Source organism: Dromiciops gliroides, chromosome 4 (assembly GCF_019393635.1).
Source record: "Dromiciops gliroides isolate mDroGli1 chromosome 4, mDroGli1.pri, whole genome shotgun sequence".
In the NCBI taxonomy this organism is placed as follows: domain Eukaryota; kingdom Metazoa; phylum Chordata; class Mammalia; order Microbiotheria; family Microbiotheriidae; genus Dromiciops; species Dromiciops gliroides.
This window is the reverse complement of record NC_057864.1, coordinates 478195330-478217290: the sequence shown is the minus strand read 5'-3', so window position 1 is coordinate 478217290 and position 21961 is coordinate 478195330. Positions and strand designations below refer to the sequence as shown.

The 21961-nt window shown below is 49.9% G+C and overlaps 1 protein-coding gene across 6 annotated transcripts in view; it reads left to right on the top strand.

The window, feature by feature from the left end:
* The window catches only part of CUX1 (cut like homeobox 1), a 423932-nt gene that overhangs the window by 346082 nt on the left and 55889 nt on the right, over positions 1 to 21961 (top strand). For 3 of the 6 annotated variants that reach the window (XM_043964598.1, XM_043964597.1, XM_043964596.1), the window contains exons 21-23: positions 10669 to 10971; positions 15195 to 15383; positions 18960 to 19224. The exons of 2 other annotated variants lie outside the window; for them this stretch is intronic. In XM_043964598.1, the coding sequence (XP_043820533.1) occupies positions 10669 to 10971; positions 15195 to 15383; positions 18960 to 19224 (757 nt within the window). The remainder of the gene's footprint in view (positions 1 to 10668; positions 10972 to 15194; positions 15384 to 18959; positions 19225 to 21961) is intronic. One more of the 6 variants, XM_043964599.1, reaches the window with a different exon arrangement.

Sequence of the window (21961 nt, the reverse complement as noted above, 5' to 3'; positions counted from 1 at the left end):
ACTGGGGAAACTGTCTTCTGCCCCTCTCTCTTCTCCCATTTGGTTTCCTTTCTTTAACTCGATCTCGATTTTATGTTCTTCCATTCAGAGCCGGTCTCCTAAATATAGCCTGAGTCTGAAAAGGCAGATGTTGGGTCTGTCCTTTACGAGGGGACCAAAATTAGCCTGTCATTTGGCCCCTAAATAGAGCTGCCGAGCCGCCTTTGTCAGCTACCTTTACCGCTGCAAGGTAGCGAGGTTTCGACATTTTATTTGGTGTGATGGAGGAAGTGTTTTATGTAAGCAATCTCTGCTCCCACAAAGATTGGATCCAGAAGGAGGAGCAAGGGGAGGATGAGTGAGGCCCCCGCCCAGCAGCCGGGTCTCATCTCTGACACAGGAGGGGGGTTGGCAAGGAAGGCCTTAAGCAGCACACCCTCTGCCCCCCCCCCTCCGCTTTTCTTTTAAAGGACAGCGATAATTTCTTTGGTTTTCAGAAGAGAAATCCACCCCTGGTGCCTGAAGCTAGGCTGGCAGTGGGCCTCCCCAGGGGCCACAGAAAGATGTTATAATCAATTACCACATCATAACACTGATGTATGATAATTACTGAGTGTCCCTCCTGAGATGGGGCAGCGTTTGGCTGGGATGCAGCTCGTTCACGGTCCACTGCCTGATTAATATGCAAATAATGGGCTGATTGCATGATGAATGCTGCAAATGAGCTCGCTGATAACGTGAGCAGTGAAGCGAGAAGATGATAAATTACTTTTACTGACTGTCCTACATTAAGTGCCCCTTTTTCAACAATTTTATCACAAATTAAGTAAAGCAGTATGGAGAGATTATGAGGATGTGTAAAGTAATGTACCTTAATAGCTTGCCTAATATTGTTGCCTGTAATGTAAATGTCACTGTTTCCATACCTTAGCCCAGGGCTCTTCCCAGAGAACAGAATGGCCGAGTCCAGTAATGGGCCAGGTCGGGCCATTCAGCTGCTTAGGCTTTAAAAGAGAGATGGATGGAAGGCAACCCACTACCCCAACATGAGAGAGGGTCAGGCACCTTTGATTTTTTTTTTTTTGAAAGGAAAAGACATTCTGTCATTAAGCCAAGCATCGTTGCCCACGGCACTTGGCATTGGTTAGTGGGGGAAAGGATGTTTCGTAATTATTTGGACATTGTTTCATCTAGTTGAAGCTCTCGTTCCAAGGGGGTTGCGATCCATAGGCATCCATAAAAGTTTGGGAATGGTTTGGTTGGGATTTTTATTATTATCATTAAACCTTTGTTTTTTCAGGCTGCTAGAAACCGAAAGAATAAGCTCTCTTGTCTAAGGAGTCTAAGCTTGACTGGCTGAGATCATGGAGGTTGGCAAAATGAGGAACAGAGATTGTTTGAAGCAGAAAAGCAGGGACTTCTCAAAATGGAACTCCTGTCTCTCAACACATGTGCACACGCGCACATGTGCACACACGTACCTCCAGTGATGAATCTTTGATTACAGCAAAGCAGTTGAACTGGATGGGGGTTTTTTCCCCCACATTTCAGTAATATATATTTAGACCATTTACATGAAAGGGTTTTTTGCTTAACATAGGAACGTGTCAGTTAAGTGTTCATACACACAGCTGGTTCAGTAATAAGGTTATTGAGGATAATTTGAAAGTGTCGTTACTAAATCAGCGTGGACTTTGAGAGAATCTGGTAACGAGGCAAGAATCTGTTATTGAAGTGGCACCCACTGGGTTCAAAAGTGCAGAGCGTCAGAAATGTTGCCAGTGTGTATTGGGTATAAAAATGAGCTTGTGGCTTTATTTAGGATGGGGCTTTGGAGTTTTAATATTTCCAAATCCTGCTTCTGACATTCAAGTTTGGTTACAAGCTTGGAAAAGAGCCATGGGAAAGATACTGATTCATGAAAGGCAAATTTTTATTCAGACTAATACATGCCCTCCAATTGATTAGCCAGTTCAGTGTGGATATTCTGAGGGACACGCTAGCTTTTCAGCTGTAGTCAGAGCAAAGCGCACAAGGATTATTAAAATTCTTCATTTGGATTAGGAGCCTTGAAATTATATCTTCAACCTTCATTAAGAGCTTCTAAAGTAAACTTGGAATTTCTCAAATGATGCAGAGTCAAGGGAATTTTTTTTTCAAATGGGGTCATCTTTTTTTTTTTTAACTGGAGCAAGGCGGGTCAGAGTGAGAAAAATAAGGGGGCTCCCCATGCCGTACTCTGGGGCATGTTTCATAGCCCATTTTCTTGGACAACGAAGATTGATTGGCAAAATTAGTCCCAACACAGCATACCCAACTCCACTCTGTGCTCAGGACTAATTCTTCCACAATCCCTGAAAACTATTACTGTTGCTTGTCCCTTTGACGCTTTTCTCTCTGTGGAAGGCAGGATGGATGTGCGTTTTCTAAGTTATCAACAACTTTGAGCAGGGTTTTTCTCTCAAAATTTATTGTCATGTAAAGTTGTCTTCATTGGCATGGTTGTAGCTCTTGGATGTGGAATTCTTTCCTCTTCTGCTCTGTTCACTCAACATCATTCTCACAGGTCTTCTGTGCCTCCGTTTCTGTGAATCGTTCATCCTCTTGCATTCCTGTTTATTTGGCCAATCTCCAGTCAGTCACTGGGCATGGTAGAGTTTCTCACTTTGTGCTATTACAGACAATGCCGCCATGACTTATTTCACAGAGGTGATTCTTTTTCTATTTGTCAGCAACTTTTTGGGGTCCAAAGGGTAGAAATTGTTTTTATTGCATCACCTTTCTCACTAAGTGCCTTGCTTCTCTACTCCCAGAGAGCCAGCCCTTATACCCAAAAATGATTTTAGGAGACAATCAAAACGAGCAAAAACACCCAGCGACTCTGACCTCCCGTGCAGCGTCCTAGCCGGGAGGTGCGTGGTGTAAGTCGTTTGTTTGCTTTTTCCCCTTGCCTGATTCCAGTCCCTGCACAGCTTCGCTAGCACTGAGTTAGCGTGCCTGTTTTTGTTACATCCCTACCAATGGTCCGGTTTTCTGACCTGGGCTCATTCAGCAGGCGGATGAGATAAGCTCGGGATTCTTTCAATTCAGCACTTCGTAGATTATCGTTACTTTTCTTTTTTTTGAAAACTGTCTGTTCACACCCTTTGACCACTTTTCTATAAGGGAATGGCTGTTGAGTTTGCAGTTTGTATCAATACGATACAGACTTTGATGTCAGACTTTTTTTCCTCCAGTCCATGTCTTTTCTTCTTCTTCCCACTGAATTCACTTTGTGCAAAAGCATTTCACTTGCATAATGCCTTCTCTGTAACTTCTGGTTACAGATCCAGCCTCGAGCCACAGTTCTGAGACAGAACCCATTTTCCTCCTGTCTTTAGTGGTGTTACTTTTTAAATTTAGTTAATTATCCTATCAAACTTATTGTGGCCTGTGGTAGGCCGTGCCAAGCCAAGCCTGTTTTTTACCAACCTGCCATTTTAGTTTTCCCAGAGTTTCTTAATCGATAATCGTTGGTTGAGCACACACTGTGTACAAAGCTCAGAGTATACAAAATATTACAAAGCGCATTCCCTGTCCTCATGATGCTTACAGTCAAGTTCAAGAGATAGCACACATGTAAAAACACAGATGAGAATATGGCTTTTTATTGGTCAAACTCCTGTTTCCAATGTTTTGCCAACCTGTTCCTTGCTATATTCTTTTATTTATTCATTTCTACCGCTCATGGCAGTGATGTGGCTGGCTCATGTTGGCCCAATCGATGGAGGAAAATCCATGATAACTGTGATTGACAGGCCAGCCTTTTCTTTCAATTAACTCTATTTAGGGCTTTGTACCTTTAAGTAATTTGTTTCTAGCTAGGAAAAAGGTGGGGAGTTTAACATGAGTGACAAAGAAAGGCTGAGCCAGCCAGAGGGGTCCAAAATGGGAAACCAGAAACAGGAAGCTTGTGGATTTTTTAATGGCATCTTTTGAAATGTGCAAAGATTCTATTTCAGACATTACAGATAGTTGTGTCATCACCAGAATTAACAGCATAAAGATACTGGTTCCAGCTGAAATGTATGGTGATATGTAGACATGGAAATGCATTGTGGTGGACTCTATACACACACGCATGTAGATGTGTGAAATTTGTAGCTCTCGTCCTAGAACTTTTAAAAGTGCGGCTCTGTCTTTGATAGTAAATCCATTAAATGCCCAGCCTGGGAGGGGAAAATGGTGCTCATAGATTTGTGATATTAATTAGTCTTGTAGGGGGATTTTATTGCATGACTGTGCTCAGTGCGCCTTGCTGATTTATTAGCTCTCCAGAGTGGGTCAGATCACTGTTGCATTTCACCTTTGGTACAGGGAACCTCGTTATTTCAGTCAAGAGTGTGAGGCTCACAAATGCCCCTTTAGGAAAAAGCCCCCAAACTGTGCCTTGCCCCGTGGCATGTCGGGAGGCTACACTCACACTGATGGAAAGATGTCATAGGTGTGTGGTGACAGTAAAGCATTGCTCGGACTTCCTTTGCGCCCATTTGTCCCAGAAACAAAAGCACTTCCTGTGGTGCCGTTTGGTCTTCCTCTCCTGTGGCTTCAGGACTTCCGGGGTCTGTCATTCTCTGTGGCTTGGTGGTCCTTCCTCAGTAGCAGATCGCAGCCCCTTAGCTTTGGCCTCACTGATGGAGGCAGATCCAGAACAGTCCTATATGGGGGCTCCTGGCAGACCCTGCCCCAGTGGTCGCTCCACTGACAGAGCTGATGAGAACCCACCCTGGTCATCTCCGTGCCCTGATGTCACCCGTTGGTGATACTAGTAGAGATCATGAGGCCACTGAACCAGTGGGTCAGAATGTAGGAAGAACACGGACAAGAGGAGGGTCCAGAGGAGGACAGCCAGGATGGGGACGGTCCTAGAGATGGTGGGCAGGATGTCGGGAGATCCGAGTATACATAGAGTTAGTGCCCGGTGGGACCTTCCAGGACCTTCAGTCTAACTCCATCCCTGCCCCCACTTTTCAAATGAGGCGCATAGGGCTTAGAAATTTGCCCAACGTCACACAACTGGTGAGTGCCTGGCACAGGATTTGGGCCTTCTCCCCTGCCCTGTGCTGCTTCTCAAAAACTAAGACCATTGATCCAGAGCTGAAAAGGACATTAGAGGCCATCTCATCCAACCCTCCCATTTCACAAATAGGGAAACTGAGACCCAGGGAGGGGAAAGGACTTGGAACTCTCCGTAACAAAGTCTGGATGACCCTTTGTCTGGTTATCCTAGGGAGACAAGACTGAGGCCCCTTCCCGTTCTAAAATGTTCAGAGTCAGTGGAGACCCCTGAGACCTGAGATGCCCCGTGAGGTGCTGCCACCATCCTTCCTGCAGGCCCCTCCCACCCTCCCTCCTCACCATCCCCTGCTCCCCTCCCTCCCTCCTTCCCTTCCTCCTCGCCATCCCCAGCTCCTCCACGGCTCAGCACCTCCCGGCCCGGCCTGCATGGACCTGAGCCTGGGCTGTGGACAGCTGACGAGTGGGGCGCCAGACCAGACCGCCAGTTAAATAATGTTTGGGTTCTTGTCAGAATGTCACGGCGTACCCTGTCATTTTGTTTCAGCAACTTGTCCTTCTGAATGCACAGTGTGCCTTATGGCGTGCCAGCAGTAAAAATGTCACTTACAATAATGACTTTTTGGTGAAAATGCGTGCTGACTTCCTACCTCCAAGCTGTTTTTTACACAGTGGGGAGATAATAGGAAATGACTTTATCCTGACTGCTCAAATGAACGCTAAATGGAATTTAGGTTATTATTACCCAGATAGAGGCTGGGGCCGGACACTTCAATCAGGCGGATAAGCTGCAGAGACTGGGCGCTGACCATGGCGCTAGGCCGGCTTTGCAGGGGCTGCTGCTGAACACTCAAGGCAGCTGACATCCGCCGGCTCCCTTTGCGATCTCGTTTCCCTAATCCTTTTAGAGCCCCGGAATGCAGCAGGAGATGCGTGCCAACGTTTCTCCAGCTTGTGCCCGGGGGTCTGAGCCCCCGCCCAACCCTGCGCAGGCCGATTTGAAGTCTTGCAGAAATTTCATCTACAGGAATCACAGAGGAGAGAAGAGGGAAGGAGAGGAAGGGAGAAGAGGAAGGGAAAGAGGGAAGGGGAAGGGGGAGGGAAGGAGTGGAAGGGAAAAGAGGAGGAGAGATGGGGAAAACAAGGGGAAAAGAAAAGGGAAATGACACTTTTGTGACAATGATAAAGCCAGGGGAGGAGGAAGCTGGGTTGTGGGTTCTTGAAACAGGCAAACTAACTCTCTGGCAAGATTTTGCAAGTGTTAGTCACAAAGCAGATGCTATGTATGTGGAGTTACCTTACTGTGCCCCAGGAGCCCCCAGGCCCCCATGGCAGATGCCACTGTCTGAGGAGATCAGGGAACACAGTGAGGCATCCAGTGCCCAGTCCCTCCGGGGCATCCTGGTCGCCCACCTTGGGACCGCTCTCCCTCCAGGCCCAGCAGAGCTGGGTTTCAGGCCTGCTAGAGGAGGCTCTTTGTGGCTGGCTGGGCTCCGGCTCCCTTCCCTCTCCCTCAGAGCATTGGCAGTCAGGCTGGAGCCCAGAGGGAAAGGTCTTTTAGAAGCAAGCCCCTGTCCCACCTGCTGGAAGATGCCCTTTGAGAGAGAGGCTAGCACTTGTCCTCAGTCTGAAAGGGGAGGGCAGGAAGGACGTTTGCGGGGCAGTGTGGGAAAGCCAAAGGCCTTTTGAGTCCCTGCTCGGTCAGGTGTGGCTTCACGATTTTGGAAATCCCCTGTGCCCATCCTTGGCCTAGACCCAAGTTTGGGCCATGATTTTCCAAATAATCATCTTCTGGCCTGAGATAATCAGTAGTTCCCTGGAAACTAGAAGAGGAGAAGAGACCTCGGAGACCCCCTGCTCCCACTCTCTTAGGACAGATGAGGAAACAGGTACAGAAAGGTGAAGAGGTTTGCCCCAGCTCACACGGCAGCAAGCGAGCGAGCCTCACAGGTGGGTTTGGAACCCAGGCCCCCTGACTCCCGAGTCAGTGAGCACTAGCTCCCATGCTGCCCTGAATTTAAAGATGGCTGACTCTGGGTGAGGGCTCTGCCCGTGGGGCCACTCTCTGAGGCCGTGCATGGCCCAGAGAAGGCCCCACCTGCATGGGCAAGAGCGTCATCCTTGGTATTCCTCATAGCCGTACGACCCAGGGCCTGCCCCCTCCCCCACCCCCCCATTCTTTTTTGGTAGGACAGTAATGTCATTTTTTCTGAAAGGGAAAAGAAATGTGCAAAGTGCCTTTTAAATAAAATATAGGCCCTCTTAAAGCCCTTCTCTTCCTCTTTCCTTTGGGAGGAATGCCTGGCTTTTTCAGTCCTCGGTAAATATCCTTTTGCCCTTTGCACCCCTGAGACCTCTCTGTGGTTTGTCCCACTAATTCAGGGACCCCTACATTAAAAACCATGATGCTGGGGCAGCTAGGTGGCGCAGTGGCAAAGCACCGGCCCTGGAGTCAGGAGGACCTGAGTTCAAATCCAGCCTCAGACACTTAACAGCTTACTAGCTGTGTGACCCTGGGCAAGTCACTTAACCCCAATTGCCTCACTTAAAAAAAAAAAAAAAAGACTGGAAAGTGACTGTGGCTTGAGCCACTAACATAAAGAAAATGCCAATTAGAGCAACATAACGAAAACCACCTATAAATAAATGGTGTCTGTTTTGGGGCAGCTAGATGGCGCAGTGGTTAAAGCACCGGCCCTGGATTCAGGAGTACCTGAGTTCAAATCCAGCCTCAGACACTTGACACTTACTAGCTGTGTGACCATGGGCAAGTCACTTAACCCCCATTGCCTAAAAAAAAAAAAACAAAAAAAACCATGATGCTGAAGCCTGCTGCCCAAGGGAGAAGCTGTGATCTAGAGCCTGGCTTCTTGAATTGTGGGCTGTGACCCCACACAGGGCCAACAGCCCGATGTGGGGGTTGTGAGAAATCTGGCAGCATTAAGAGGTTGTGCACGCCTATTTTATATACCCACATAGCCAGGGGCGTGGGAAAATTTCCCAGGTGAAAAGGGGTCACAAGTGGAAAAAGTGGAAGCCCTGGCCTAGAACATATGACCCCAAGGGGAGTGGGTGCCTCCAAGCCTCAGCTCAGACATATGGTCATGGAAGCCCTGGGCCCTCTTTGGCTTCTCCCAGAGTTGGGGTTGGAAGAGCAAAAGTGGGACAGGGCCCACCCTTTCAGAACCCATCTTTGGCATCGGGATGGTCCAAGGGTCCATTTCCCCAGTCCTTTCTCGCTTGTGTCTTTGTTCCCTCTGGACCACGAGTGCTCCCTGGAGCCCCAAGGCCCATGAAGAGGGTCAGCTAACGGTACTGGCTTGGCCGTGCCCCCCCCAGCCCCCCGCTGTGCGGTTGCTTTAAATGGCTTTCTAAAGAACGATTGTCTCTAAGTGCCCGTTGTGTGCAGGAGTCAGTGTTCTGTCGCATCTGTCCATGCTTATCAAAAAATGTGGGCTTGACTGCGCTCCCCATGACCTGAAAATAGACGTCGGGAACAAGGCTGCATGTGCCCACATCTGTTAAGGAATAAATTACCTCCCCATCAGGGCCGGCAGAGGCCCTGCCAGTGGCTTCTGCAGCAGCATTTTCTAAACACTGCGGCGCGGGCTGGGGCGCACCGTGCTCCTCACGGCTGGGGCCGGGGGAAGGCTCCTGTGAAAAAGGGAGGCTGCAGGATTGATAGCGGAGACTCCCCTTCTGTCCTCTGGGGCCTTGCCCACCGTAGGATCCAGGGAGCGGCTCGCTGGCTTTGGATGGCAAGAAGTAGGGGAAATTTACAGCTGCTCGGGTGGTTTGCTGCGATTTCTTTAAGCTGGCACCAGGGACAGAATTAGAAGGAACCTGAACCAGTCCAGGCCGGTTTATTAGCCAGGCAGCCATAATTTTGACCTTGCTGTGGGTTAAAGGACACAGACCTGCAAAGAAATCTGTTTATCATGTAGGGAATTCATGCCATCCCTGACAGTATACAGTGAGCAAGATGGATGGTCTGCCAAATTGGTCCCTCGCATGGGTGAATCAGGGCAAATTTACAGTACAATTCCTTTGCTGCTGCTGATACAAAAATAACATTTGCTGGGTTTTATATTCAGTTGTATGATGACCCAGGGGTGAGCAGAGAAAAGAAATCAGATTTGTAGGATTCATATTGCCCTAAAGATTTATGTAGACCGTACCTAGCTTTTAGATCTCTCTCTCCTTTCCATCTTTCATAACCAGTTTTTTAAAAATCCAATTACCCAGGTGGGGGGATGGCTTTATGTGACTGTCGGACACAATACAATAAAAGTATTTATCATTTTAAATACCTCTATTTTATTTTGATTGTGCTCTGTCTCTGGGGTGACTAGACACTGAGTGTTATAGTATTTGGGAGATAGTTGCCGTTCTATTGTGTCCCAGAATAGATCATCTCCAAATTCTGACTCCGTCCTGCCCAGGGGAGTATTCTCTAGTCCCATGGAGATAAAGGGAGTGCTCCGTATAGTGTGTTCTCTCTTCTCCTTAATCAGTCAAGAGGCATTGATTGAGTACCTAGCTGTTCTTCATAATACGGCATGCCACATACTGGGCAAATCAAAATGACAAAGACAGTCCCTGACCTCAAGGAGCTTACATTCTAATAGAGGGGATGAGACAGGGATCTAGAGAGATCTGAAGGGGACGAGCATGGGGCAGGAGGAGGAATTCTAGATGTCGAGGTAAATGCCACCTTCTCCCTCTGCTACTCACTATCTGTGTTACGAGCCCTCTCATTTGAGAGGTTGTTTTGCGGAACTCCTCACCCCCTTCTTGTTCTTGATTAAGGGAGATGGCTTTCTGGGAGAGAGAAAGGGGAGGGATGCTGCATCCCTTGGGAAGTGTAGGCGATGCAAAAAGAAAAGGACAAACACAATAAGGACATCATAGAGGTTCCTAGCTGGATTATAAGCCCCTCCCCCATTCTACAGGGTACATGGAAATTCTCCTTTTCCTTGGCCCTGGTTGGGTTCCAAATTTTTGTTAATTAGAAAAAAGAAAGGATCAAGCACTCCAACACTTAGAGCCCTGTGTGGCCTTTCAGAAGTCCAATCGAGAAAGCATTTTGTGGCCACACGAGAGGCACCGAGTGCAGCAAAAGCCTCGAGCTTGGCCGGGGGGGGGGGGGGTCACATCCCTGCTCCACTGCTTGGTGCCCACTCAAGTCCCTTCAACCCTCAAAACTCAGTTTCCCCTTCTGTAAAATGAAGGGCTGAGCCAGGTGACTGATGGAGAAAAGGAAAGATTCCCCTCTCGTGGTATTCACTGACCTCATTCTGCACTGGAGAAAATTGCAAGAGTAATAATTCATGATGATATGATTAGTGAAACTAGGAAAACATCTCTGAGCTCTGTTGGACTCTTCTGCTGCTGTTATTGTTTTATTTTGCAAGGAGGAGATTATTCTAATCAGTCAGAAAACTATGATGCTGCATGTGCAAAGGGTAAACCTCTCAGAGCCATTGCAGACTCGTGTGTGTGTGTGTGTGTGTGTGTGTGCGCGCACGCGCACATTCTAGTCAGGTGTTAATTATTACTCGTAGGATAAGTGAAATCAGTTTAGACTTGGGGAAAGAATCCTTCTAAACAGGGCTCTGCCTATTCCCGTTGCAGAGAGCACTCCAAAGACCTCGGCCAGTTGTAGCCCTGCCCCAGAATCCCCGATGAGCTCCAGCGAGTCGGTGAAGAGTTTAACAGAGTTGGTGCAGCAGCCGTGCCCTGCCATCGAGACAAGTAAGGACGGAAAAGTCCAGGACCCCGGGGACACTCCCGCCTCTGACTCTCAGCCCGCCACACCTTTGCCACTCTCGGGACACTCGGCCCTCAGCATCCAAGAGCTGGTCGCCATGTCACCCGAGTTGGACACATATGGCATCACCAAGAGGGTCAAAGAAGTGCTCACGGACAATAACCTTGGTAAGCGGTGTCCTTCATGACTGGGGGCAAGGACACGGGGTCAGCTTCTTGGGTCAGGCCCTGGGGATGCGGAGACACAAGTGGAACTACCCTTGTCCTCTGGGAGCTTTCGTTGGTGAAGCCAACCAGCAAGTAGGCATTCATTAAGCACCTACTGTGTGTCAGATTACCATGCTGGATTCTGGGGACACAAGCACCGGTTACACAGTGCCTACCCTCCAGGGGCACTAGGTATCCTACAGGATTTTTCTTTTTCTTTTTCTTTTTTTTTTGGTGAGGCAATTGGGGTTAAGTGACTTGCCTAGGGTCGCACAGCTAGTAAGCGTTAAGTGTTAAGTGTCTGAGGCCAGATTTGAACTCAGGTCCTCCTGCCTTCAGGGCTGGTGCTCTATCTACTGTGCCACCTAGCTGCGCAGGGCATTTCTTATTTGAGATTTAGGAGGAGAGTGTTTGAAAGAACACTGTTGGCTGAGGGAAGGAGCATCATTGGCTATTGGAATCACAGGACCTGAGTTCAAATCCCCCCACTCTGATACTCATTCCTTATGTGATGTTGGACAAGTTGTTCAGCTTCTCCATTTGCTTATCCGTAGAAGGGGGGTTGGGGTCGGGTTCTACACTCTCAAAGGTCCCTTTCCATTCTAGACCTATAAGCCTCCCTGTTGCCTACCTGCTCTGGGCCTCAGTTTCTTTATCTGTCAGACGACATGATGGCCTCTGAGCTCTCTTCTGGCCCCAGGTCTAAAGGCTTGTGATCCTAAACAGGAGTGAAATCTCTTCCCTGATTTTTGTGGTTTCTCTTAAAAAAAAATGTACTTGGGGGGCAGCTAGGTGGTGCAGTGGATAAAGCACTGGCCCTGGATTCAGGAGGACCTGAGTTCAAATCCAGCCTCAGACACTTGACACTTACTAGCTGTGTGACCCTGGGCAAGTCACTTAACCCTCATTGCCCCGCCAAAAAAAAAAGGGGGGGGAGGGAGAGGAAAAAAAAAAGAAGTACTTGGGCCCAGAATGCTTTTGCTTACTTTTTCCTATTTCCAACAGGGCTTAAAGGTATTTTTGTTTTTGGTCATTGGGGTGCCATTTTTGACTTGGTTCTTTCCACGGATTTTGTTCCCTATGGTATGACTAACAAATTCCAAAAGTAGAAACCAGAGGAAGGTGCTCCGGACTATGCTCTGGGCATGGGACATATTGAAATGTGTCAAAGATCAGGCATCTGGGCCCGGGCCTGGGCTCAGCCACCTGGTTGGAAAGTGCAGATATTCTGTGACCAGGCTAAGAAGTTGGGGTCTGGGGCATTTGGACCATCTGCCCTTGTGTCGGTCAATCAGGTGTGGCTCCTGTGGGTTCTCCCTGTGGTCATCGTCTGGAAGACAAACATGACCCAGCATCCTCCTTGGACTCCACAGAGGGTGCGCGCGACACTGGGACAAAGCCAATGTAGGTACTTGGAAGCAACTGTCCTGAGGACACGGCGTCTGAATCAAGTGCTCGCCTGGACAACTCTCAGACGTCAGAGTCTCCTGCGCCAGCGCCCTTTGTTTCAACACTGGCAGGATGCACACTGGGGCAGCTCAATGGGCTGCCGGACATTTGTCCAGGAATCTGTGGGGGGGCCAGATTTCTTCTCTTTTTGACTTTTTCCAAGGGAAATAGGAGAGGAAGCAGCAGTCATGATGTCGAGTCCCTAGAAACCCTGCCTGAGCGTCTCAGCCACAGAGGGGCTGTCGCCAGCCTGCTTTGAGGAGGCGTTCTCCCCTGGGCCTGTGTCAGAGACGGGAGAGGACGTCAGCTATGAAGACCTTGGAGACGAGCCGCCATTGGCTAATAAAATGCCGGGTTTTGAAGCCTGTTGGTGACGTTGTATCAGGATCACAGATTTAGACTTGGAAGAGAGCTGGGGGGCCTCCTGGTCTCACTCCTTCCTTTTACAGAGAAAGATCTGAGGGCCCGAGAAGAGAATTTGGTCAGTCACACAAGTACCGAGTGTCGGGTGGATTTGAACCCAGCCCCTCTGACTCCAAATCCATTGCCATCCACAAACATAACACATCTGTTCCCAGTTATCAAAGTGCAGAAAGGTACCCAGGAACCCCAGCGGTTTTGACCACAAAACCAGAGAGTCTGTCTGTGGGCCTGACACGATTTGAGGATGTGACGAGGTGTTTTCCTGTGATGACATTTCTTGGTCTTTTCATTCAACCCAAGACACAGTGGACAAGGTAGACCTGGAGTCAGAAGGACCTGGGTTCAAATCCCACCTCTGACACTAGCCAGGTGACCCTGGACAAGTCACATCACTCTGCTGGGCCTCCGTTTCCTCACCTCTAAGATGAGAAGGTTGAACTTGATGCTCTCTTGGACCCCTTCCAGTGCCAGATCTGTGAGCCAGCCTTGGTGTCCCATCATGTAGATCACCATCAGTCATTTTCCCCAGCTTTCACTGTGGGGTGAGACTGCCCACACCAGTGGCCTTTGGCCTCCGAGCCTAAGAACATACCATCTGAGACTTGACACGGCAACGGGCATGTCCCTCGAGGAAATGGCTTCCCCTTCCCCTCTGCCTGGTGGTCACTGGAGGCCTCTTCCTTCCTGCATCCGAAAAGGCCACTTGACTCGGAAGGACAATTACCTTTATCCCTGGGGACAAAGACACAGAGTGATCAGTCATCGCAGCAGCCAGGCAGGAGCTTTTAGGGGCGGAGAACACGGAAATGGGCATTCTCTGAAGCCTCTTAGGGAAATAAAAATAATTTCCGAAGAGTAATCACTTGGGTTTGGGGATTTTTTGCTTTTTGCTTAATGTCTGGGTGTGCCAGACACACGGAGAAGAGCTATTTATACACCGTCTTTCTTGAGTGTAAGGGTCTTTCCAAGGGCTAGGGATGGCTTTTGCCACCACTGGTTCCCTGGGCCTGCCGGCCTGAAGGGGGAAGAGTCCCAGGTAGCCGCAGGATCTGCCATCGGCACAAGGTGTTGTCATAAGGAGCCATTGAGAGCCTCTCTCTAAGAATGCCCTGACCCCTCTCCACCAGCCCCAGAACTTGTTCTACATCAGAGACGAGTCTACATCTCCATGGGCCACGCATGTTTGAGATTAACATTCGGGCAGTCAAGAGCATAACTGGTTCTCATTGAAACGGCTTAAGTAGGCACCTTCCTAACCTGGAGCTGAGTAACCATCATCCAGGGGACAGATGCTTTTCTGCCTTTGAATGGCATTTTTTTAAAGTTCCCTCAGGGCTGTGATCATGAAGAGCCGGACACCCCCCTGGCCGGCAGGGAGGAAGAGGCAGGTTTGCCACGGCTCCCCCCTGAAAGAGCGCGTCTGTAAAACGAGAGAGCACCTCTGCCAATGCTGGAGGATCACGCCAGGGAGGAGCACTGGCTGCTCCCGTTTTGTTTTGTTTTTTTCCAAATCACCTAATCAAAAAAGCATTTCTTTTTCTTACCTATGGGCACCTAATATTCACTGCTCGGCTTGCCCAAGAATCTCACCCAGAAGCCGAAGGGGAACACGCAGAGCTCAGGAGCCTTCTCACTTCGATCAACAGGGAGAGGTCTTCCCAAAGCATTTGCTGACATCTCTGAGCTCAAGTTAGACAGTGCGTGGAGGGGGGATGATGGCTTTGGTCAGAGCTCCCTCTGAAATCCAGTCAGTCCTCAAGGATTTGTCAGGCGCCTCCTCTGGGCCATGTCAATGGGCTGCCCTAGGAGCATACAGAGAAAACATGTCACTGTATTAATGTATCCAAAATATAACAAATCATGATGACCTGTGATGGATCCGTCAGTCATTCAGTGAGCATTTATTACGCTCCCGCTAGGTGCCGGGAGCATGTCAAAGACCAAAAAATGAAGCCAGCTTTGCCTACAAGGAACTTACATTCTCTGTAGGGGACAGCATGTACATATATGTCAGGATATACAGAATAAAAACAAGGTTATTAAAATCCATGCTTAATTTAACCCAAAGACTGAAATTATTTTCCGAGGTAACCAGGAAAGTTGAAGATTCTCCCTCTTTCAAATCATTCTTGGTCTCAGGATTAGCAGTTCTGGGACCTAATGCGCAGCATTCTCATTTAAGTCTTTCCTTACTGCCGCCATTTTGAAGGGATTGTGGGTGATCAGGGTGGATGCCCTTTTCCTCTGCCACTGTGGTTTGTGTGTTCCCCACTGGGCCCCTGTGGTAACACCTCCATTTGCTTGCTTCTCAGGTCAGCGTCTGTTTGGGGAGACAATCTTGGGGCTCACCCAAGGCTCTGTCTCTGACCTTCTCGCTCGCCCCAAGCCCTGGCACAAACTAAGTTTGAAGGGAAGGGAGCCCTTCGTCCGGATGCAGCTGTGGTTGAACGATCCCAACAATGTGGAAAAGTTGATGGACATGAAGCGGATGGAGAAGAAAGGTGAGCACCCACCCTTACTCCCAGGTTAACTGTTTGTTTTCAGTCCTTAAGTCTTGTAAATTTGCACTGTAGAGCCTTTGGCTTGCGTGTCAAATGCAGTACATGACAGATTCTGTACCTGCGTTCATTTGGTCAGTTGGCCATTGTCCTTCGGGCTTGAAGAGGACCAAAGTGCCGTCACACTTTTGGGGTCAAGGGGCAGTGTGTCCATGCAGTATGATCTCGGGAAGTTCTTCCACAGGTTGGCCAAAGGTCAGAGAGAGTCTGAAAGATGGTGGGGCCTTTTGCCCCGTCTTGGCCCAAGGCCGCTGCTTTGCAAGCCTATTCATTAAGTAACGCCCTCTCACCTCCCAGCTGAGGAGGGGAAAACAAGGAAGGATTGGGTTGGGCTGGAGCCCCATAGGCAGCAGGGCCTTCTTCTTTTCCAGTCTCCTGACAACTGAGGTTTATTGGAGTTGTTATTCTGTACTGCATAGGTTACAGAAAAGGAATAATAATAATAACAATGAAGATGGCAAAAGCAGTCACTCACAGTTACAGCTTCCCAAGTGTCCCCCTCAAAAACAAAACAAAAACATTTTCTACCAACAAGTCTATCAAGTTCATATTTCTTTTAAATTTTTGGCAGACCCATGACTTAATGCCAGGCACTGTGACTTCATCGGCGAAGGGAGATTCTGTGAGGATGTCCCTGTGCCAGTGTTAGGCTTCCTAACTCATAGGAAGGTTCAGACTCAGCTGCTCTGAACAAGTCTTATTACCCCAAGGAAACCAGAGCTCAGAGGGGAGCTGCCTGCCCCACAGTAATGGGCCCCAAGGCCAGTGTTCTTCCCACTTGTCAAAGCTAACCTTTCTGTCCTGCTTCCTGTGTGCCAGGCACTTTGCAAACATTGTCTCTGCCCTGGGAGGCCACAGAGGTCACCAGGGGCCAGACAGGGAAGGCCTTCAGATGTTCTCAAGAGCCACTGGCCCTTCTTGAACCAGGCTGGGGGCCACCACAGTAGTCTGGGTGCGAGGTGACAAGGGCCTTCACCGGGAAACCCGACTTAGGAAATAGAAATAAGCCTTGAAGGGGGCGGCTAGGTGGCACAGTAGATAGAACACCAGCCCTGGATTCAGGAGTACCTGAGTTCAAATCTGGCCTCAGACACTTGACACTTACTAGCTGTGTGACCTTGGGCAAGTCACTTAACCCCCATTGCCCCGGGGAAAAAAAAAAAAGAAAAGAAACAAGCCTTGAATGTGGGTGACCAGGAGGAAGGTGGTGTCCTCAGCAGGGCTGGAGGAGTATGTCCAGAGAATTGGGGTCCCCAGAGTGCCATCCAGAGCAGTACCAAAAGAGAGTGTGGAAGGATCTCACACTGTAGTGCACGGGCCAGAAAACGTCAGGTACTTCTCTGTTTAGTGTGCTCAGCCCCGAGGAATTCCCCTGAGTGCTGGCCTGGCCATTCCATGGACTCCAAGCACCACCTTGTGGCAGTCAAGAGTTACTGCTTCTGCTGAGTCATGGTCCTTACATACTGAACAGTGACTTGGATGCACAGGACATGAGAACGTGACTCAACCCCAATAAGTGAGACAGGAGCCTGACTTGTTAAATACTAACCGTGATATTGAAGCATCACATGATGCTTCACAGTGTGGTTCTCCACTGTGAAGTTTGAAAAGGAATTGCAGCTTACAACCAAGTCTCCATTATCCACAGTAATGGAGAGAGAGATATAGTTGACCCAAACGGCAGATAATCCAAAAGGCATTTACTTCTGTTTAGCTTGAAAATGCATTCTATGGGGGCAGCTACATTGCGCAGTGGATAGAGGACCACCCCTGGAGTCAGGATGACCTGAGTTCAAATCCAGCCTCGTACACTTGGCACTTACTAGCTGTGTGCCCCTGGGCAAGTCACTTAACCCCAATTGGCTCACTGAAAGAAAGGAAGAAAGAAAAGAAAAGAAAATGCATTCTATGATTAGGGATGTGGGGTGAGAGGACAGCAAATTTACCTCTCTAATGATACTCTTCAGTCTGATAATATGAGTTGCAATCTTGGAAAGTTATCAAATAAAGAAACAGTCAAAGATAAAAACTTCTGCAGCAGATGATCCCCCTAAAGAATGGGCAACAGACACAGAGTTGAGAGCTGCCTCTATTCCTTGAGGCATATTTTTCTTCTTCCTTTATCTGCAGCCTCATCTCTGAACCCTCTTTGCCTCCCCAATGTGCCTGGATCACCAGTCCTTCATAAGATTTCTCTCACCATCCTCTTGCACCCTGTGGCCCAACACGATCATAAGTTTAGAGCCAGAAGGGCCTTTAAATCAGCCATTTTTTAGATGAGGAATCAGGGTGGCCCCAAGGCCAGCTCCACGCACTGCCACACTGCCCCTGTCCCAAGGGTTAAGCCCCATAGCCATGGCACCTTGGTGCTGACAACAGTCGCCCCATGTCCACTCTGGTCCAGCCTCCATGATTTCTTCTCGAGCAGACCCTGGAAGAGGCCAGAGGTTTTAAGCACGTCCTGTAGAAGGTGGGCGAGAGAGGGTTTGGGCTCAGCCAGAGATGCTATGGTCCAGTTCCATGGCTCTCGGGCACCTCTTGGAAACTGTATTCCAAACTGTTTGGTGGGAGGCGTGGTCTTGGAGCATTTGATTGCTAACATAATGAGATCCCCTTTTTGTCCAGCCTCAGTCATGAAGACCTGGGTTCAGATCCTGCCTCTGACGCTGGCTGGCTGGTCCTCCCTGGGCAAGTCCCTTGCAAATGCCCCGGGCTATTCTTCAAGCCTGATCATTGCTGAATGGGCAACAGTCTTGTCTCTTATGGAGACTTCAGTGACCCAACAGCCCATGTAGAAACAGAAGAAAAACAGATAAGACCAATGATGATCTGAAATTCACTTTTATTTTACTTTAGAATACATCGTTGTTGGTAAAGATGGTGTGTCCTTTACAGAATGTGAATTACAGTATTACGATACCCTTGCATAGGACCGTTTATCAATTTCCATTGGAATCTTGCCTCATGACCAGAGGAAAGCCAAAAGTCACTTAGCCACCATAAACCAAGGCAGTCAGCGGGCCTGGGTTCAGATCCTGACTCTACCTCTTGATCTGTGTGTCTTCTTCCATGTTCACCCTGTAAGCAGGAGAGTCCACAATGCCAAAATGCCCCGGGACACGAGGATCGTGTGGGATGCCGGCTGTCTCTCCCTGCTGCATGCCACACTCCAACTATTTGCCCACTGTGTGACATTCTTTGACAGGGAAAAGGGAGGGCCCAGGGCACCACAGTCTGCAAAACCCATGTGGATCTGGGATTTGTTGAAAGTGCACCATGCGGTGTTTATGACGGGGAGAAGGAGAGGGCTGGATTCTCTAGACGCTGGCCATGTGGAGCTCACCATAGACTCAGCCTGGGACCCTGGGCAGGGGGCGGGGCCCTGGGTAAATGCTTTCTCCTTCATTTGTGCATTCACACACAGTACTCAGCACTTTAGGAGGTGCCTAATAAATGTCTGATCAGTATCATTGCCCTCAAGCACCCCTGGGAAACTAAGGCAGTTTCTCTCTCCTTCAGCCTACATGAAGCGGAGGCACAGCTCGGTGAGCGACAGCCAGCCCTGCGAGCCCTCCTCAGTGGGCATTGACTACAACCAGGGCGCCAGTCCCCAGCCCCAGCATCAGCTGAAGAAACCTCGCGTGGTGTTGGCACCAGAAGAGAAGGAAGCTCTCAAACGAGCCTATCAGCAAAAGCCATACCCCTCACCAAAAACCATTGAAGAACTCGCTACCCAGCTCAACCTGAAAACCAGCACCGTCATTAACTGGTTTCACAACTACAGGTACGAGCCTGCGAGTGGCCGAGTGGTCAGGGGAGGGGGGGCACATCCCACTCTGTGCCCTGGTGCCTGTGCCACCTTGGGTAAGTCCTTCCAACCTCCAAGGCTCCCAGGTGCCGTCTGACTCTGAGCCACAGGCTTAAGTGCTGATGGAGGAAGGACACAGGCCCACACCCACCGCACACGTAGAAAGCTGTGCCGGGCCACACCTGGTGCTAGAGGAGAGAATGTGTGTATGATTGTGTGCCCACGTGTGCATCTGTATGTACACGCGTGCATGAGTGTGGCCACAGGGACCCCAGCAACTGTCATGCGCAGCATAGCATCTCCCAACAAGAACACACGGCAGAGAATTGAGTGTGTCTGTCCAGGCCATCAGACCCCATCCTCCCAGGACTCCGCAGGCCTAGAATCACCCATGTTTCTGCAGGGCTGGGCAATTCGAATCGCACGTTTAACTGTGTTAATGAGCTTTCTTTGGAGGAGGTGCTAAAGTCACATGCACACACTCACACACACATGCACACACACACATGCACACACTCACATACACACACACAGAGTTTCCGTCCCCAGGCAGACTTTCTTCTCCCAACTCCCAGGTCACCCCAGGGCCGCCGCGCTTGGCCAGGCATCACAGGGGCTGCTCCCTCTCCACTGTCCGTGTCCCTCGCCCCGTGAACAGAGGCTCCTCAGGGAGGTCCCACCAGGGGTCAACAGAAAGGTCTCCATGTTGTTCTTCACTTCTGCCTGAGTGAAAACTCACGGGAAATAATGGACAGAGAACGGCAGCTTGGGAAGGCGGGAGATGGGATGTTGGAGGGCTCGTTCCCACCACGGCAGGGCAGCCGTCTCCAAGGTGGGGAGGCCCCAATGGAGGGCCAGAGGGCATTGGGAGCTCGGAGGCCCCGGGAGCTCTGTGGTCTTAGCCCCTCGTTTGACAGATGGGGAAACTGAGGCCTGGGAGGCTGAAGGGACTTAAGATCCAGGACAATTGACTTTTGTGTCATGGACCCCTGGGCAGTGTTTGGGGAAGCCTGCGGTCCCCTTCTCAGAGTCAGGACTTTAAAGAATTCAAGGAAATTCTAAATTTCAGCTAGAAGTTCGCAAATTTAGGGCAAGTGGATGGTGCAGTAGATAGAGCACCGGTCCTGGATTCAGAAGGACCTGAGTTCAAATCTGGTCTCAGATACTTGACACTTACTGGCTGTGTGACCCTGGAGAAGTCACTTAACCCTCATTGCCCTGCCAAAAAAAAAAAAAAAAGAAAAGAAAAGAAAAAAGAAATTACCAAAATTAAATGTGTATTTTTCTCATCCGAGTTGCTAGACCCCCTGAAATCTAGCCACAGACCCCCAGGGTAAGAAGCTCTTATCTAGAGCTGGAAGGAGGCCCTCCGTTTACCAATAAGGAAATTGAGACTCAGGGATGTACTGAGGATCACAGACACGGGAGCTGGAAGGGACCCCCAAGGCCCTGCTTAGCGTACGTGTGGGGGAGGTGTGACCCCAGGCCCCCCCACAAGAGCAGTGTAGACACGCCAGCCCGTGGGCGGGCAAACCGTCCTTCGCTGGACGTGCAACGGCCTTTTCTGTTTCATGTTGAGGGGGTCTTCCTTTGTGGGGGGGGCCTCCCATCCTCATCCATGGGGACTCTGTCAGCCTCCCTGTGCTCCTCCCGAGTGTTCAAGGGTGTCAGTGACGGGTAGGGAGGCATCGGGCCAGAGCAGGTGGAGAGTAGTCCTTGGTATCAGGTGATCCTGGGTCCAACGCAGAGCGGCAGCTGAGCCACTGAATGACGTCCGACCAGAAGAGCTGCATTTCTCCAGCTCAGCTCACAGCGACCAGCGCTACGGAGGACGCAGGAAAAGCCAGATTGGATTTGAGGCTGCAGAAAGGGTCCAGGGTCCAGGAAGAAGGGGGTGCTCGCTCACCCCAGTGCCGTCTGTCTCAGCTAGACCACAGGAGAAGGGTTCTGAAGGAGATGGATAAGAGGAATGTCTCCAGGAACCTGAAAGGCCTCAGGCTTTTTGGCCTGGAGTGGGAAGGAGAGCCCTGACTCAAGGGTCTTCATTGGGGCAGTGTCTGTGCCTGAGGGTGGAAGGAGGAGCAGTGGGTGAATGTGTAGCCAGGAAGCAAATTGAGGCTTGCTCTAAAGAAGAAAAACATCCTCACAGCGACATCTCTCTAGGAGTGGGATGGCCTTCCTCAGGAGGGAGTGGGCTCCCTGTCCCTAGAGGTATTCAAGCACAGGATGGAGGACTGCTTTGGGAGCAGGTGGTGGAAGTGGACAAGAGCACCCTCAGTGAAGGGCCCTCCGATAACAAGGAGGCCAGACCATTTTACAGATGAGTGAAGTGACTTCACCAAGGTGACACCACCAGGATTTGGGCCCCTCGCATCAGAGATTGGGCGGGGAGGGGGCTGCTCTGAGCCTGCCTGTGTTTCAAGGTCCTCTCCCTGGCTGGCCTCTCCAGAGCAAGCCCCAGCATCTCACAGATAAGAACCCTTGACCAGAGGGGCCAGTGCCCTCTGCCATAGCAACTGTCCTGTGGCCAGAGAAGCCCATGGACACCTCTACCCACCCCCCCAGCATCTGCCCGAGAAGGGAGCAAACAGACACACTCACAAGCAAGAACACACCCATACACATGCATGCAGACACACGTGCACACGCTCACATACACACTCCTGCACATGCACATACACGCATGCATGAGCATCCCCATGCATGTGCACGC